The sequence below is a fragment of the Balaenoptera ricei genome, chromosome 16, assembly GCF_028023285.1.
Source record: "Balaenoptera ricei isolate mBalRic1 chromosome 16, mBalRic1.hap2, whole genome shotgun sequence".
Classification (NCBI taxonomy): domain Eukaryota; kingdom Metazoa; phylum Chordata; class Mammalia; order Artiodactyla; family Balaenopteridae; genus Balaenoptera; species Balaenoptera ricei.
Window position 1 is genome coordinate 30,710,623 of NC_082654.1, and position 18,496 is coordinate 30,729,118.

General features: G+C 53.4%; 1 protein-coding gene across 2 annotated transcripts in view; it reads left to right on the forward strand.

The window, feature by feature from the left end:
* CRTAC1 (cartilage acidic protein 1) overlaps nt 1–18,496 on the forward strand; it is a 148,019-nt gene that overhangs the window by 107,591 nt on the left and 21,932 nt on the right. For both annotated transcript variants that reach the window (XM_059900413.1, XM_059900414.1), the window contains exons 6-11: nt 1,142–1,276; nt 4,453–4,598; nt 7,190–7,326; nt 11,215–11,297; nt 12,142–12,242; nt 12,695–12,863. In XM_059900413.1, coding sequence (XP_059756396.1) covers nt 1,142–1,276; nt 4,453–4,598; nt 7,190–7,326; nt 11,215–11,297; nt 12,142–12,242; nt 12,695–12,863 — 771 coding nt within the window. The remainder of the gene's footprint in view (nt 1–1,141; nt 1,277–4,452; nt 4,599–7,189; nt 7,327–11,214; nt 11,298–12,141; nt 12,243–12,694; nt 12,864–18,496) is intronic.

Sequence of the window (18,496 nt, forward strand, 5' to 3'; positions counted from 1 at the left end):
CTGGCTTTCTTTCTTTTTTTTTTTTTTTTCTTTTTAATTTTTGGCCACACCACGCAGCATGTGGGATCTTAGTTCCCCGACCAGGGATCGAACCCACACCCCATGCATTGGAAGGCGGATTCCCAACCACTGCACCACCAGGGGATTCCCTCTTTCCTTCTTAAAAAATATACACCTTATTGGATTTTTTCCTTTCAAACTACAGAAACAGTTCTTGTTACAATAAGCCAAACAATACAGACATTCCCAAAAAAGGCCAACATACTGTCTCTCCTTCCCTCCCTAAACCCTACCTCATCGGGGCAGCCAATGTGAACAGCTTGGAGTGTGGCCTTCCCCACTCTTCCCCAAACTCAAAAACAAGTTTGCACAAACACATATATTCAGAAGTAGCATTTGTTTTCCTTTTTCTAAAAAATAAAAATAAGATCACACAATACCATTACTTGGCAAATTGCTTTTTCGTTTAACAATATGTCATGGGCATTCCTCCAAGTCAATACCCACGGATCCACACAGTCTTTTTAGTAGCTGCAGAATAGTCCGTCATATGGATGCACCGTAATCCATCTGCATCGCTGTTGATGGACAGGCAGGTGCTCGCATTTGTTTCCTACATCAAGCAAAACAAAGTAAGCATCCCTGTACCTGTGGCTGGAACCTGTTTCTATAGGTCCTTAGAACTGGAACACATCCAGTATCTTGACCAGCATATGTGTGATCAGGGTAAGGCTGGGGGCTATCAGGGAATCTGTGACTTGATCCAAATGTTGCAGGTAGAGATGGGTTTAGGATTAGTGTAGTTCAGCTACCAAAGGGAAGAGAAGGCTCTGTGCGGTGGCCTCTGTGTTCCTCAGCTCGTGGAATCATTCCTTTGGCACGAAGTGACTCCATCTTGCTCCTCTCTTGCCTCATCATTGGTGCAGTCACCCTCCACGTTGGTTTCTGGAACCGTGAGCCCAGATCTGGGCTCCGGGAAGCATCTGGAATGTCAGAATCTGCCCCTCCCCGCCCCCCACCCCCGGCTCTTCGGAGGCATCACCATAGCAGCGTCTCATGGGCCTCCGAGGCGGCCCCCATCCTCCACGCGGGCCTGGGGCTTTGCTTCTGCCGCTTAGTGAGAGCCGATGTCCTCTCCCAGGGGGCCGGGGCGTAAGCGTGGGCCCCATCCTCAGCAGCAGTGCCTCGGATATCTTCTGCGACAACGAGAACGGGCCCAACTTCCTCTTCCACAACCGGGGGGACGGCACTTTCGTGGATGCTGCAGCCGGTGCTGGTGAGTAAAACAGCCTCTGTCCTGTGACCCCCACCATCCTACAGGGGACTCTGGTCTGCCCTGCTCCCTCCAGGTCCCACAGGCCCCAGGGAGAGCGGGACAAGTCGTTGTCTGCACCGCACAGGGAAATGTTGCTTGTCACCTTTAATTCCACATCCCCATGCTTCAGGATGCAGGGGATGTTTGTGGCTGGGGAGACAGCGTCTGGAATGCCTGACCGTTATCCATTCTCCAGCGACTGGGATTGGCCCGTGTCCCTCTGAGTCCTGCTTGTGTCTCTCAGCACTGGTCTCCACTCTAAGCTGCCTCTCTCCATTTCCCCTCCCCACATCCATCTTAAACATTCAACTCAATCCAGTAGCCATTTATTGAACCTGTGCTAAGTGCCAGGCTGGTGCTAAGAGCTGGGGACGCTGACCTGAATAAGGCTAAGATCACCCTACCCCACTCCCCCCACCTGCCCATACAAGGCACTGACGTTTTAGAGGAGGAAACAGACAAATGAACGAATAGCTATAATATGAAGCAGAATAAAATCTACACAAAATAGTACTCCAGGCTCCCAGCTCTGCTCCCCTTCCTCCCTTTGTGTTCATCCATCATCTGCCTCAGGGCCTTTGCACCTGCCAATCCTCTCCACTTGAAGTGCCCTCTCCCCCTTCTCTATCTGCAAAACTTCTATTTATCCTTCAACACTCAGCTTAGATGTTATCTGTGAAGCCTTTCCTGCCTCTTTCTGTGCCACCTGGCAGAGACTGGCACTCCCTCCTCTGTATTCCCACTGCCTTTGCATGTACCACTCACTCAGGCTCCTACATCACTATAATAATCTGTCTGTGTCTGCAAGGACTGGGACACATAATAAAAGTATGTGGACGTAATCAGTCTGCCCTTCAACCACTTCTCCCCACCCACTTCCTCCCCACCGTGCCAAGGAATGGGAGGTTTGATTTCTCCTTCCTGGTGGCATAGGGACGAGCTCCGGCCTCCGGAAGAAGAGGTGAGCGGGGATGTAGATACATAGATCCAAGGTCCTACAAGCGCCAGCTGGTGCTGACAGCTAGCATACAATCCCTGAGCAGGTACCAATCCATTCTCTGTGACTTACAAGTACCTGCCCTTCCAGCACTCTGCCCGGGAGTTCCCATTTTGAACACCTCACAAATGCACCCTTGCAGCCAGTCAGCTCCCCTGTTCTTCCCGGGCAAAGCTAAAGATGGAGGCAGCTCCCCGGCCTGTCCTCCCACCCAGCTCACCTGTTAAACGCTCCAGCAGCAAATTTTCTCATTGCTGAAAAATCATGAAATGAAGAGGAGGTGGTGGTGGAGAAAACCTAGAGGATTTGATAAGGTGTTAAAGAGACGGAAGCAGAGGTGAGCGAGCAAGTTGGAGTGGGAGAAGGTATCAGGTGGGAGGAGAGAGGAAAGGTGCTATGCCCGTAATTGAAAGTCAGAGTGATTGCAGGGGTTTAACAAGACATGTCAAGAGGGCATTCATCACCCAAACAGATGCTGCTGTGAAGTGCAGCCTGGCACCGATTATTCTCGTGAAAGGGAACCAGCTCCTTGTCAAGGTGCCTCATAGATAGGAGAGAAACGGGCCAACACAGAAGGCCACCGACGTTCGGGCTGGGGAGTTTTGCAGAGAATTAATGGGGTATTTCATCCTAGAGGTTAGAGGCTGCCCCCATGCCTTTGCAAACCCTCTTTCTCAAGCCTGGGTCTCCCTGCCTCTTCTCCCCCACCCCCACCCATCCTCCAGATCCTCCCGATCCTACCCTCCCCCAAGAGGATGCTCAGCCCCCAAGGTTCTCAGCGGGGCCCCACCTTGCTTTCTGCTGGCCCCTATCCTCAGGATCTCCGTATTTGCAGCTGGCAAGAGCTCCCTGTGTCCTGGGTCTGCGATCCCCATCCCCCATCATATTGTCCTATCACCTGCCATCTCTGAGGGCCTGATGACCAATGGCAGTTTGTCCTCCAGAAGACTCAGCGTGGGTATTTAGAGCCGGCCTCCACTGCCTGTCAGCTCTGCACTTGACCTGAAGGATCCTGTCTGCCTTGGGCAACCAGGAGGTCAGGCCATCCCTCTGGGCAAAACCACCCTCCATCCTCCCCCAGGATCAGCTCAGTCCCACTGGCCACTGGTAGATGCAGGGACAGTGCAAACAGGTGACACTGGACCCATAAGCTTTCTTCCCAGATCTCACAAGGCACACTGTACGTTTCTCAGTCATGGTGCTGTATTTTCTCTGCTGTCACCGAAGTCCCTGGTCGCCTTCTGTCAAATTATTTATGTCTCTTCATTCATTCAGCAAGTATTTACAGAAAAATACCAGGTCACCACAGGCACTGAGATAGACTCTGTGGGAACACAGATGAACAAGAAGACAGACCCTCACCTCATGGAGTGTAAGGTCTAGTAGGAAAACTGGACCCCACAAAGGAACATAACTGCACGTGTGATCAGCTCAATGGAGGAGAATGGGAGGCTGTCAGGATGAATAGCAGGGTGGGTGGGAGGGGCTTATTTTCATGGGAGTGGTCAGGGAAGGCTTCCTTGAGGAGGTGACATTACAGCTGAGAGCAGAAGAAAAAAACAAGGAGCCAAGTAACCAAGAGCCATGGCAAGAGCGTTCCAGAAGGAGAGACCAACTTGAGCGAAAGCCCAGAAGCCGGAAAGAGCTTGGGTCATTTGAGAAATGAAAGGAACCCCGGGTGGCCGGTGCTTATGAGGAAGGGGGAAGAGTGGTACCAGTTAAAGACCAGATAAGGTGGGCAAGGGCCTTGTGCTCCCCGGGCAGGAATTTGAACTTGACCCAAGAGTACTGGAGAAGCGCTGAAATTTGAGCAAAAGAGTGATGATCAACTTAACGTATCCCAGTGTCAGGGGTGGCTGGGGAGGGCTTTAGGCCTCCAGAATCTCCACAAGTCTCCTTCCCCCACCCCATGCTGCCCCAAAACCGAGTAAAAATAGTACTTTCTGGGCAGGTGCAGCTTGAAGGCAAGTCTCTGGTTCTCTCTGCACCCAGGTGGCTTCCCAGCTTCTGCCCCTGTGGAGAGATCAGGACAGGATGAGGCTCACGCTCCCTTGCTGCTCTTCATGGGGCCCTGGCAAGGTGAGTGTTTGTGGAGCCTGCAGGGGGCGCTGCCCTGAGGGCGCCTGCCTTTCCTCCCCAGGTGTGGATGACCCCCACCAGCACGGGCGAGGTGTCGCCCTGGCCGACTTCAACCGCGACGGCAAAGTGGACATTGTCTATGGCAACTGGAATGGCCCCCACCGCCTCTATCTGCAGATGAGCGCCCACGGGAAGGTGCGCTTTCGGGTAAGAAGGAGCCTCTCCCTCGCTCCCCTGCTTTGTCATCCTGGGGATGCAGCCCCGCCTGTGCCTCCCACCAGGCTGAGTAGGGGCTTGTGGCTCTGCAGAGCCTGGGGGCGGGGTGGCCACAAGGAAGGTAACATCTGGGGGACAATGGGCTCCTGCCTGGGCTGCTGTGACGTCTGTAGTGCCCAGGGCACGGTCATTGGCAGAGGAGAGAGAGCAGCCTCCCAAGGTGTGCGGCAGCAGGGCAAAGGCCCAGTGAGGTGGGCTTCATTCTCTGGGTCGGGAGCGTTTTTCCCATAGCCTGGGCCTGAGCTTTTCAAATTGAGGCTCAGGCCAAGGGCACAGTGGGGCTGGGGGGACAGGGGAGGTTGAGGCCACAGAGCTCCCAACAGTTGCCCCCTCTGGACAAACGGCAGGTGAGGGACAAGGTAACCTTGAACCCCTCTCTGTGCCCCCTCCCTGAGCTATCAACGGTCTTTGACACCAAGAATTCTTCAGAAAGACTGTTTGGTGACAGTAAGGGATGTACCACCAGCCTAATGATCTTGAGCCTGGGCCTTTCTCAGGAGGGTGATGGAGAGCATGGGATGGTTAGAGCTGACCTCCGGGAGTCAGGGTGCTTCTGGAGGCACCTGGTCTTGCCAAAAGCCCCCGAGGAAGCAAGGAAGTGGCGGCATTTGACAGAAGCTTGGTGGTCCCAGGGGAGTCACCAGGGACCTTATGTCTGGGGCGCTGCCACAAGCCCCTCCCCTGTAGGCAGCCACCTTGGGGTGCTCAGGGCCAGCCACTCACTCCCTGCAGAGTCTTGAGACCCAGGCTCTCTGGGTGAAAAAAGAGGTACGTCCTGAACACAGAGCAGCTGCTCCTGAGATCCTGGATGATTTCCATCTTTATTCAGCTTTTTCTTCTAACCCAGGTTCTCAACCAGGGGTGATTTTGTCCCTACCCCAGGACATTTGACAATGTCTGGGGACATTCTTGGTTGTCACAAATGGGATAGGAGGTGCTACTGGCATCTAGTGTGCAGAGGACAGACATGCTGCTAAACATCCTACAATGCACTGGCTGGAATAATCCAGCCCCAAATGTCAACTAACTCTTCTGATAGCCCAGCCCCAGAGCTCACAGGAGCAATAATAATAATAATAATAGAGACCCCATTTATCAAGTGCCTTCTGTGTGCCAGGAACTGTGCTAAGCATCTTACATGCATTATCTTGGAAGCCCAGGCATCCAGCGGGGCAACCCCAAGGGGCCTATGTAGGTTTCCGTTTTTACAGGATCAATAGAATAATAACAACTTCGAGATCCTGAGGTCTCTTTGCTACCAGCTCTCAAGGCCCTCTTCAGCCCACCCTGGACGGCGGGCCAGGCTCTCAATCAGCTTCATGACTGCGTTGTTGGGGACAGCCTATTCCCCTGGGCAACCCAGAGTGGGCAGCTCATTCCTGTGGCCAAGGGAGAGGGCCTGAAGTAGGAGGCCCAGGGGCAGGGCCAGGGCAGAGGACCACTCCCAGAAACCCCAACTGTGCCCTTCCCAATTCTCCCCACGTGGACCCTGGGACTTAGACAGGCTCCTGGGTCTTTAAGGGACAAACCCACCTGGAATGGATATTCTGCTGAGAAACAAAAGGCCGCCCTCCACAGCTCTTCTATTTCAAAGGCAAGTTCCATAGGTGGGACACTTTGCCAGGTCCACCAAGGCCCTGTCAGCACTTTGAAGTCCCTGCTGGGCTGTCCTGGGTCTGGGGTCTCCTCATGAGCCCTGGGCAGAGGTACCTGATACTGCAACCCCCCAAGGCAAATGTCTCAAAAAAAAAATCAAAAGACTCCCAAGAAACAAAGTAAGGTAATAAAGGCAGCAAAAACACAGCTAAAGGCCACCTCTGTCACCTTTCATGAGGCTGATATGGGCAAGGCCAGAACAGACTGCCAGGGATCCATCTGGTGCCCACTCTGTGCCAAGTGCTTTACTTGCAATGCTCACAACCTGGGCAGCTATTATTTATCCCCGTGTTACCAATGAGGAAGGTGAGATCTGAGCGGTTAAGTAACCTGCCTGAGACCACACAGCTAGTCAGCAGAGAAGCCTGGATTTAAATGCACAGCACTGCCCAGTGTCCTCCCAGCCTCCGCCTCTCACTGCAGAGGACGAAGGGCACGTACTAGGAAGGGCATAGCGTCTGGAGTCAGAGCCCTGGCGATGGCCCCCACTCATTAGCTATGACAGTGGGCAATTCCCCTTCCTCTCCAGGACTCAGTTACCTCACCTGTAAAATGGGAGTGCTCACATCAGCCCTGCCTCAAGTGACTGATGGGAGGGCCCCATGTGGTCCGGACCAGGGAACAGCAAGGTGCTTCACTGGTGTAAATTAGGACTGTTCCTCTTACCTCCTTGTTCTCCTACAAGCAGCCTGAGGTTCATGTGATCCTAAACACAGCATACCTAGGACCCTTACAGGGAAGGTGATAGAGGACGTGCTAGGTCAGGCTTTTATCTTCGCGTCACGGGCGTGGGGACAGTTGGCCTCTAGCCCATCCCCATTGCCCCACGCATCCGTCCACTGACCTGCAGCCCTCTCTCCTCCCAGGACATCGCCTCACCCAAGTTCTCCATGCCCTCGCCTGTCCGCACAGTCATCGCTGCCGACTTTGACAATGACCAGGAGCTGGAGATCTTCTTCAACAACTTCGCCCACCGCAGCTCCTCAGCCAACCGCCTCTTCCGGTAGATGCTTCAGCCTGGCTCGTGGCTACTCAGCCTTCGTGGGTGGGGGTCAGGGAGGAAGGCTTAGGACTCAAAAGAGGCGCTCCAAGGGGAGGAAGGAGGAAGGTCCCCTGATGAAGGAGCATTAGAAGCTGGAAGGACAGGGATTGAGCAAGAGGCTGAGAGAATGGGGGGTGGGAGGGTGAGGCGGAGAATCCCGGGCCTCCTGCTGTTGGGGGGGAAATGGTCAGGGGGACATGCACAAAGTGTGCCTAGAAGCCAGGCTCCACTCTACCACCCAAAGGGGTTCCAGAGCCAGATCTGTTTGGGTGCATCTGGATGAAGCAAAGACAGGCAGGTGTATTGACTACAGGACTTCTCAGAGCCTTTAACATGACCATGAGTATTTTTACTTTCCAAGAGGTGAATGGAGTATTCCAAATAGATTTCACTACAAGATACTTCTTTCAGAGATTTTTCTCTTGGGATTGGTGCTCTGCAAAACATCCTTTGGGAAATGCTGGATGAGACAATTAATGGTAGATGAGGGAATGGTAGACAAGAATGGAAGCATCTGAGCACTGCATGCAGGGAGGAAAGGTTTGATTTTTCTCTAATTGGGGTCCAGAGACCATTGGCATCAGAACCACCCAGAGTGTTTATTTAAAGTACAGAATCTCCGGACCCACCCTGGATCCCCTGAATCGGAATCTCAGGGGCTGAGGCCCAGGAATCTGTCTTTTTAACACGTACACTAGGCATCAGGTGATTCTTATGACACCGAAGTTTGAGAACTGCTGTTGGGGAGCAAACCTCAGGACACATGTGGCCCTGGTTCCTGGCCTAAAACATGCTAATGGGCCTCAGCACCAGGTGGCAAGAGAAGGGTGGGCCAGGGGCCTTGGATGCAGGAAATGGGCCAGATCACCTGCTCGGTTCTCCAAGGCCCTCATCCCCTCCCCCAGAAGGGCCCTCAACTATTAATAAAAGGTGAGAGCTGTGACTAAGCGTGTTTTAAAATATAATTATTAACAAAGCATCAATCCCAACCGGCTTTAATCACCCCCTGAAGGCACCAGATTTGCTAATTAGGTACCTTGCAAAAAGCTTATTCACAACTTCCAGATTAATTGCAGAAGATCAATTGCTCATTAACAGAGACACTGCTTTCCTTCTCTGGCTAATAAAGTGTCACTGGCCAGGGCCCGGAGCACCAAGGAGTCTGTGTGGCCCGAGCACCCAGGCACCTCCTCTGCCTGTCTGGCCTCTGTCAGACCTCCCAGCCTCCCTCCCGCCACCCCAAGGGCAGGCTGGCCCCGGGCTGTCTGCGGGCAGGGTCACCACATGGTCACCCTATGGGTTAGCGTGTTTGTTTCCGCACAGCGTCAGTGGAAGCCACTTCCCAGTTACATGGCTGTGCCCCGAGTCCCTGTGGCAGATGGCTGGGTCTGGAGCTCGCAGCAGAGAGTGTAGGGGCTACAGCTGGGGCCACCACTCAGCTGGCAACTCTGGAAGTTGAGTCCCTACCTGCCCCATACCAAGTGGGCTTGTCACGTGTCACCGAAGGAAACATGGTGGGCTCCTTGTAGGAGTCACCAGGGATGCAAAGCCTCGGTGTGTGTGAGTCTGCCGGTCCTTCAGTGATGCCTGGGAAACCAGGGAACTCATCGCCCACTCCAGGTGCTTAACAAGAGTGCAGAGGCCCTGTTAACAATGGCGGGATGACAGGTGTGAGCAGAGACTGTCCCAGGCCAGGCAGGATGTGTGTGGTAGCACCACTTACACATCTAAACGTGCCTTGATCTGTTCCCATGGCTCCACCCTTCACACTCCCTCTTCTCTAGCTGCCGCCCTGTGTCCAGTCCTGCAGAGCAAGCTGTTGAAAATGCGAATCTGACCACACCCCTCTTCCACTTAACCCCGTTAGAAGCTCCCCACTACCTTCTCTTTTTTTTTTTTAATTTATTTATTTATTTATTTATTTATTTATTTATTTATTTATTTATTTATGGCTGTGTTGGGTCTTCGTTTCTGTGCGAGGGCTTTCTCCAGTTGCGGCAAGTGGGGGCCACTCTTCATCGCGGTGCGCGGGCCTCTCACTGTCGCAGCCTCTCCCATTGCAGAGCACAAGCTCCAGACGCGCAGGCTCAGTAGTTGTGGCTCACGGGCCTAGCCGCTCCGCGGCATGTGGGATCTTCCCAGACCAGGGCTAGATCCCATGTCCCCTGCATTGGCAGGCGGATTCTTAACCCCTGCGCCACGAGGGAAGCCCTACCTTCTCTTTGATACATCCCACAGGCTGGCTTTGTCCCCAGCCTTGTCACTTTCCACTCCCCAATTTACACCTAAGCACCAGACACCCCAAGCTTTCAGTTCTGGGCTGCACCAGGCCTGGACCCCTCAGGCTGCCCACACCATCTGCCTCTCTCTCGCTTCTGGGTGACACAGACTCACTCATCATTCTGGTTTCAGCTTTGTTGACCCTTCCTCCGAGAAGCCTGCCCTGGTTGCCCAAATCTGAGTGAGCTTGCCCAGCTCTGCCCTGGAACTCCTGGGCTTTAGCCTTAGAAACCCCTAACTGCATTGTCACCTGAACCCAGGGGTGTCTCTGCCCAGCCGTGACAGAGGTTGCAGGACACGAATGGTTGAAGGGACTGTGGGTGCTAGCAGGCTGAGGCAGACACACCTCCGGCAGGTGTGCACACACACAAGAGCACTGTCGGGCATGCGGCTCACTGCCCAGAGTGCACACGTTGATGTGCTCAGCACAGACGCCCCGCGCGGACGGAGTACACCTCCCAGGGCACGTGCTCAACCCTGCAGACACCTTGCGGTTCTGCCAGCACCCTCTGCCATCCAGCCACCAGAAGCCCCAGCTCAGGGGACCCTGGCTCCCTCCTGAAAGAAAGCACTGGCCACAGCACAGCCCTCTGGTGACTGTGATTCGAGTGACAGCCCCACCTGCAACGTAAGGGGAGAACGATACAGATCATTCCTGGTCCTCTTTCTCCCTGCCCCAGCCCCAAGATTGCTCCACACAGCCAGGACAGAGCACCCAAGGCTGCGAGAATCTACCCAGTGAGAAAAATTAGACAGGAAAGTTCAAGGCCATCATCAGCGTTCAGCTCAACGTGCAGAAAGAACAGGACTTTCACAGTGGACTTTTCTACAGCAAATATTATCATGATTCAGAGTTCAAAATAGACAAAACCCCAGCAACCCAAAGGGATCCTTTCTTCCCTTTTGTCCCTGGATTCCTCCATGCACCCCACGGACATGTCTGGAGCTTCCTGAGAGCCAGGCACTGTGTTAGATGCTGCAGGAGATGCAAAGAAGAGTAATAATACATGGTCCCAGGGCTGCAAAGAGTTCGCAGTCTAACTGAGGAGATAAGATGCATTCATATAGAGCTTCAACACGAGGCGGAAAGTGATAAAGGCCAGGAAAGTGACAAAGGCAGAGCAGGAAGGTATTGCTTCTAGCGGAACGATCAGGGAGGGCTTAGAGGAGGTGGCACTGGCGTAGGGGTGGAACCCTGCATAGTATTCAGAATTCAGAAACCTAGGGCCGCTTGAAGGAAAGTGAAGGTCAGTTGAAGGTAGTTGCATCCCTGCCCCTTCTCCATCCATCAGCTGCCCTTCCCCAGGCTGTCTATAATTCATCCATTAGAGAAGGAAAAATCAATATTTACCAACGTGAATTAAAACCCAAGAAAGGCGCAGCCAGGGTGCAGGCAGGGTCTGTGAGCAGAGTGGCTCTGTCGGCGTGCAGGTGGCAGCCCCCGTGCAACAGGGTCTCAGGGTGCCCGGGGGCTGGAGGATGGAGCTAGTGGGCCTCTAGGTCCAGGGAACCCACTGGGGCTTTGCCAGCATCTTGTCATCCATGAACAGCCTGTCTCCTGTCCCTCAGCATCATCCGCAGGGAACACGGCGACCCCCTCATCGAGGAGCTCAATCCTGGCGACGCCTTGGAGCCTGAGGGCCGGGGCACAGGTGAGGGCACCTGAGGGCTCTGGCCTGCTCTCCCCTGTCTCGGTGCTGCCCTTAGCCTGGGGGGAGGGCGGGAGGGGTGGTGCAGCCAGTCCCACAGCAGGGCTCATCCTATCCCTGCCACTCTGAGGGCTGAGATCCTGGGGCAGGGGTGAGAGTGGGGGAGGAGGCCCTGGGAGTGCCAGGCAGGAAGCAGGGGAGAGGACGGTCCGTTCTCCCAGTCCCAGGGCCGCGGGGTCAGAGGCGTGGGATTCCACGGGCAGTAGCATCTCTGGTAATGCTCTGCCGGGAGGAGAGGCAAAGGAGAGGCTGGGTGTCCTGTCGTCTCACCCCTCCTGGCACTCAGCCTGGTGTCAGAGAGAGAGCACTGGATCAGGAGTCCCAAGACTCGGCCCTGCCATTGCCTCGCCTGTGGCCTTGGAAAAGGTGCTTCATCTTCTGGATCTTGTTCGCCACACCCATAAAATGGGGATAATTGCATCTGCCCTCCTCACATCTCTGGGTTGTAGTGAGGACCAAAAGAAGACCAGGTATACGCAACCACCCGATAGACTGACAAAAACCGTGCAGATATAAAGGGCGTGTATAAAAGACCAGAAAGCAGCCTTCATAGTCTGAATTATTTGCACCCATGCTTTCTTTCAAAAGTCCAGGGGGAGGAAATGGACCCCCTCTTCCATGAATGAGCGGCCATTGGAAAGGAGAGGAGCTTCAAGCTCCAGTCTTCGATCCCCGGCGCTGTGCTCTTTCCTCCAACACTCAGGGCGTGGACCTGGCACTGGTCAGGAGCCCCCCTTCCCTGTGGGTCTCCTGGCCGATGGACAGAGTGAAATCTGTGCTGTTGCAGGCGGTGTGGTGACAGACTTCGATGGAGACGGGATGCTGGACCTCATCTTGTCCCACGGAGAGTCCATGGCTCAGCCGCTGTCCGTCTTCCGGGGGAATCAGGTGTGCCTGGACCTGGGGACCCACGGAGCCCAGCCCAACATGCTGAACCTGGGCTGGATGAGGGCAAAGGAGCCCGGGATGCTTGCTTGACCAGCATGGCGGGCAATGGACATCCCGGGCCCTGGAGGAAGCAAATTCCCAGCAGCACAGTGAACTCCAAGAAGAGCTGTCTCCCAGAAGCCCTTTGCCCCTCAGCCTTCCACTGGCACGCCTCCAAACACTGTTTTCCCCGAGTCTATTGGCTTTCCCTCCTCTTTTCCAGGGCTGCTCTTTGCAAACTTCAGCCAGTCTGTCTGCCTTGTTCACCCTCCCTGCCCGGCTCCCTCCTCCTCTCTTTCCTCTGCCCCTTTTCTTGTCCCCTTCTTTCTCCTTCTCTCCCTCTCTTACCCTCCCTCCCTGTCCCATCTTCCCACCCTACTGATGCCCGGGCCTGCCTTCCTCCCTCCCTGCAGGGCTTCAGCAACAACTGGCTGCGGGTGGTGCCGCGAACCCGGTTTGGGGCCTTCGCCAGGGGCGCTAAGGTTGTGCTCTACACCAAGAAGAGTGGGGCCCACCTGAGGATCATCGATGGGGGCTCAGGCTACCTGTGTGAGATGGAGCCCGTGGCACACTTTGGCTTGGGTGAGTCAGGGCTCGGGGTGGGGGGCGGTGGTGGGAGTGCGCAGTGAGCTATTGGCGGGACAGTGGGTGCTGAAACTGCATCCCGAATCCCGGCGAGATGCAGGGCTCACAGCCTGAGCATCTTCTAGCTACCACGTTACTGTGACACCAGCTACTGGAGGCAACCCTGCTTTGAAGTGAACCTGAGCTCATGAGGGAGGTTTTCATGCCCCACTCCTTGCCGGGGTCCGCATCCTGGTGCCTCTGTCGAATTAGTTCACCTTGGGGTCAGAGTATTTAATCCTCCATTTGTCCAAGGCTATGGCCTTGTTCTTCAAACAATGGCCTGCACCAAACCTATCCAAACCAGCTGCTTCCCTGGCCGCTTGGGTGTCGGTTCAGTGATTAAAATGTCTCACCAAACCCCTGGTGCCTTCTCTTGGCTAGAAGGCTTGGGAAAAGCATGCATGATCAGTGGGAGTGATGTCACCCCCGAGAGGGTGAAAATTGGTTCTTGGCTGGGGGTGGTATTAAAAAAATGCTAGTCTTTTGTGTGTGTGTGTGTGTGTGTGTGTGTGTGTGTGTATACACACATAAAAGACTAGCCTTTTATATATATATACACACACATACGTATGTATATATATCTATATGCACATGTGTATGTATGTATATTACATATATGTGTGCACATACATATATATAACATAACCAGATATACAGTATACCTGTGGTGTTAATAAAATATCACTATACACCTATTAGAACAGCTAAAGTAAAAAATAGTGACAAAACCAAATACTGGCAAGGAAGTGGAAAGACTGGATCTCTCGTTCGTTCCTGGTACAGCTACTCCAGAAGATAGTTTGGCAGTTTCTTTTAAGACAAAAACTAAACTATACAACCATTATAAGACCCAGCAATTGCACTCCTGGGCATTTATCCCAGATGAATGAAAACTCATGTCCACACAAAAATCTATACATGATTGTTCATAGTAGCTTTATCTGTAATAGCCCAAACTGGAAACGACCTTGATGTCCTTCAATAGGTTAACGGTTCAACAAGCTGTGGTCCATCCACACCATGGAATATTACTCAGCAATCAAAAGGAATAAACTATTGATACACACAGCAACTTGGATAGCTCTCATGGGCATTATGATGAGTGAGAAAAAAAAAAGGCCATTCTCAGAAAGTCACATGCTGTTGATTCCATTTATATAATATTCTCAAAATGACAAAATTATAGAGATGGAAAATAGATCAGTAGTTGCTGGGGGCTAGAAATGGTGAAAAGGAGAGGGGTGGGTGTGACTTTAAAGGGATAGCCCCAAGGAGGTCTTTGTGGCGAAGGAGCAGTTCTGTGTTTTGATTGTGGTGGTAGTTGCACGAATCTACAGGTGCTTTGCATAAGATACCTTATTCCATTCTCACCACAACAAGATGAATTAAGAATCATAACCCCCATTTTACAGGTCAGGAAACTGAGGCTGAGGTTAAGTAACCTGCTCTAAATCACACCTCCAGAAAGTAGGGAGATCTGGATTTGGACCCCACCTCCTTGGACACCACAGTCTGAGGTCTTAACCACTGTGGCTTGACTGCCAGACCTCCCATAGCTGCTCTGTGCACAGCCAGCCAAGGTCCTCCTGTTCTGCCTCTTTCTTACTGGACATCCATGACCCCTCAGTTACCAGATGACCCAAGTGAGGCCATCCACGCCAAGGTGGCTGGCATGGTCTCATAGGTAGGATGTTTATCCAGGTGTCTGGCTTGGATATCAACCCGCACCCCATTGTACAGATAAGGAAATTGAGGCTCACAAAGCAAATCAATGGTGAGGGCAGGACTGGGGCTGGTTTCTCCTTCCACACATCCCATGAGCTGCCTCTGCTATTTTGAGACGTGTATGACAGGTCTTATCGGGTCTCTTCTCTGGCCAGTATCTGTCCCCGCCAAGAGACCAGACCTGCTTCTTCAGCTGGGCAGCCTCAGCCGGGCCATCTGGTGGGATCGCAGGGGCCCGAGAGCCTCCGTGCCCCTTCACAGCAGTCTGCCTCCCCCGCTTAGGGAAACGGATCCTGCTCCTGCTTGGGAGTCCCTAACCGCCCTGACTGCCAATGCTTGCTGTTTTGCAAGGCTGTGGGCTTTGTTCTGGGTCTGAGCTCTGGTTCAGACTGCTCCACGGGTCCCCTGCAGCCTCCCCTGTTGCCGGATCCACTCCCAGAGAGGCGCAGAAGGAAGGCTGCTCTTGGAGACCGGCCCCAGTGAGTCAGCCTTGGGCCTGGCAGTGAGATTCCCTGAGGCCACTCAGCAGGCAGCAGGGCCAGCAGCGGGGGACACAGCGAGGGGCAGGTAGCTCCATCCCTGCAGCTCCAAGGCCCCCACGTCCGGAAGGAACTTCATGGATCTAGCACAGCACAGGCCTTCCTGATTGATGGAGGGCCAGCAGTGGGGCAGGAAGAGAGGGAGCCGATGGGAAGCCCGGATGGAAGGAAGGATTGAGGAAAGAGAGAGAATAGCGGGGAGACAGCCAGAGACGGGGACCAGGGGAGACCAAGAGACGCAGAGAGACATGGCAAAGAGACAGATGAAACAAAGAAATGCTCCCTGCCCCCCAGGCTCACGGTTGTGAAAGAGGCAGAGGGACACAGGAGCTCTCGTTGCACGCAGATTTGGATGTGCCGTCGTACTGGCCCAGTGGCTGTGAGGACTGAGATGGGAGAAATTCTCTCTGCTCTGGGCAGTTTTCCCAAGGAAGTGGGCCTTGAACTAGGGCTAGAAGGATTGTGGGAATTTGGAAGGTGTGGATGGGAGCTGAGGAGAGCATCCAGGGGCTGGGCTGGTTTGAACAAAGGCCAGAGGTGGGAGTGTTCACTGTGTCCACAGAGTAGGAAAGGTCTGGTGGGAGCAGAGTCTGGAAAGGGAGGTCAGGGCCAAACTGTCAGGGGCACCCAGAGCCAGGTGGAGAGGGCGGGCAGAACAGAGGGAGCTGCAGAGCCAGGAAAGCCAAAGCCAGGCTTTGCTGTGGGAGGGCAGGGCCGCGAAGGAGCCCAGGAGCCACTCCCAGGGCATAGTTATCTGTAAATGTGCTCCTGTGTATTTTGCATGTAATAAAGTCATATTAGAAGGCTTTAATTTTTTTCTGACTGCAGGAATAATGCATATTGGTTATAGGAAAATTAGAAAATATAACATCATTTAATAAAGAAAGTAAAAATAACCCATAATCTCGCCACTATGTTTGGAATATTAAGCAAAAAGGAAACGTTCTCTCTTCACCCTCCGCCAGTGTCCTTTGATTCATTTAGTCTCTAATCACTTACTGAGCACCTACTCTATGCCAAAAACTAACTAGACAAAGAGCCTTACCATGGGTAACCTTACATTCTAGTGGAAGGAGGAGTAATATATGACACCTGATAAATGTAACAACTAGGTAAATATATAAAATGTTAGATGTTAAGTGCTATGAAAAAAGAAAATGCAGAACAGGGTGAGGGGATTAGGAATGCAGAGGGGAAGGGGCAGGGAGCAGATTCAAATATAGTGTTCCAGGGTGGCCTTTTCCCAGTTCCATACTTTTTTTTTTTTTAACATCTTTATTGGAGTATAATTGCTTTACAATGGTGTGTTAGTTTCTGCTTTCAGTTCCATACTTTTGATACGATTTTATTGCATGCAAAATACACAGGAGCACATTTATAGATAAATATGCCTTGGAATCTTTTTTAACAGAAATTATTATACTCTCTCTATTATTCCCAGACTTGCTTTTTTCTCTCTCTCTCTTAACGGTATATCCTGGACATCACTCCAAGTCTGTGCATATCTCCTTTGTTTTCCTTTAGTGCTGCACAGTCTTTTATTGTGTGGCCACATTCACAATTTATTTAGCAAGTCCCCTACTGATGGACAGTTTGATGGTTTCCAATCCTGAACAGTTTGTTTTGTGGTATTTGGGCTGAGAAGGGGCAGGTCCAGAACAGGAATGCAGAAAGGGCTGCTTTGACGTCTGCATGACTAAGAAGGAGATGCGGCCGGAGGCTGTGAGGGAAGGGCCGAGGGCTGCAGGAAGCCCCCCTTCCAGCACCCGCAACGCCCCTGCTCACCCCCTCTGACCCTGCTCCTTCCTCCCTCCAAAACCACTCCCTGCCTCCTGACTTTGCAGCAAGGTGTGGTGAGCGGCTTGTCCGTGGGTGCACACATGTGCCTCTCAGCAGCCAGCCTCCCGGGCCCTTCTCTTCCCCACGTGCCTGGCCAGCTCATCTCTCGGTGGCTGGAGAAGGAACGCCTCCCAGCTCTGCAGGCCTTTGCTTGGTCAGCACTGAGCTGTGGTTAGAGGGCTCAGCTTCTCAGACCCTCACTGTGCACCCTGAGGGTCCAGACTGCATCGCATCACACAATAAAAACTCAGGGACCTCGCTGTGTTTCATTCTTCCGGGGGGTTCCCAGCAGGCCCACTCCGTTGTGCAGAGGGCTCTCAGCTTCATCCTAAAGAACCATTCCGCGCACCCCCGCTCAGGGGAGCCCCTGGCCTCGTTCGCTGCGCCCTCCACCCTGCCCTGGCCTCCCCCTGCTCCTCCTAGTGCAGATGGCCCGCCAGGCTCATAAATCAGCGTTTCTGCTCACAGCCCTTGTTGAGTGCCCCACTGGACCCCGGTTGCTCTGAACCGACATCCCAGCCCTGCACACCCACCACACGTATCCCACACCCAGGCTCTCTGGCTCCGAGCTAGCACACAGCTGAGGCAGCTCTACCAAATCCAGTAAGTGAAAACAGGCGCCAGTAATCTCCTTGCCCCACCAGCCCCCCGTCGGGGGGCTCACCCCCTGGGCCAGCCCACCCCAGGCTTTGATGGCACCCCCAGCCCCTGCACATACACCCCTCCTTCCTTTCAGCTGATGGTTTGCAAGTGACTCAGAGCTGCCTCCAAGCCGGTTGGTGCTCATTTAGGGAAGGAAAATTCAGTGGCCCACATAAAAATCGCTTTATTAAAGTGCAAAAATCTTCCACCAACTGTATTCCCACCATCTGTTTTGCTTGTAATTCTTCTGAAAAGCGCGATTCTCTGTGCCTCCTTGGCCTTTGTCCTTTAAAAGCTGCCAGAGACGACTCCCTGCTGCTCTTAATGGGCCCTCCTCTGCTCACGACCCAGCTCCCTGACACACTGGCCCCGCAGTCTGGCCAGCTTAAAGGCCCCCTTGCTTGTGCAGCTGCGTGAAGACTTGAGATTTCTGGGGCAGAGGGAACAGCCGGACCTGGGGGCAGGAGCCTGGGTTCCAGTCCTAGCTCAGACACCTGCAGGTCACTGCATCTTGCCAAGCCTCAGTGTCTACATCCGGGAAGTGGGGATAAACTCTCCCTCTCAGAGTAATTGGGAGGATTCAAGTCAGCCACACCTGTGAGGGCTCCAAAGTCCCTCCCCAGACCACCCTCCGTCCTGTCTCCTCTCCCACCCACCCCACCTAACACACATGCTCACACCCTGCTTCTTCCACTTTGAGCTTCTCCCTGATCTTCAACACACATGCCCTTTTCATACCTCTATACCTTTGCCTGTGCTGCACCCTCTGCCTGGAATGCCCCTTCCTTCCCTTCCCTGCCTCACAAGCTCTTGTTCCTTCTGCATCCTCCAACGAAATGACTT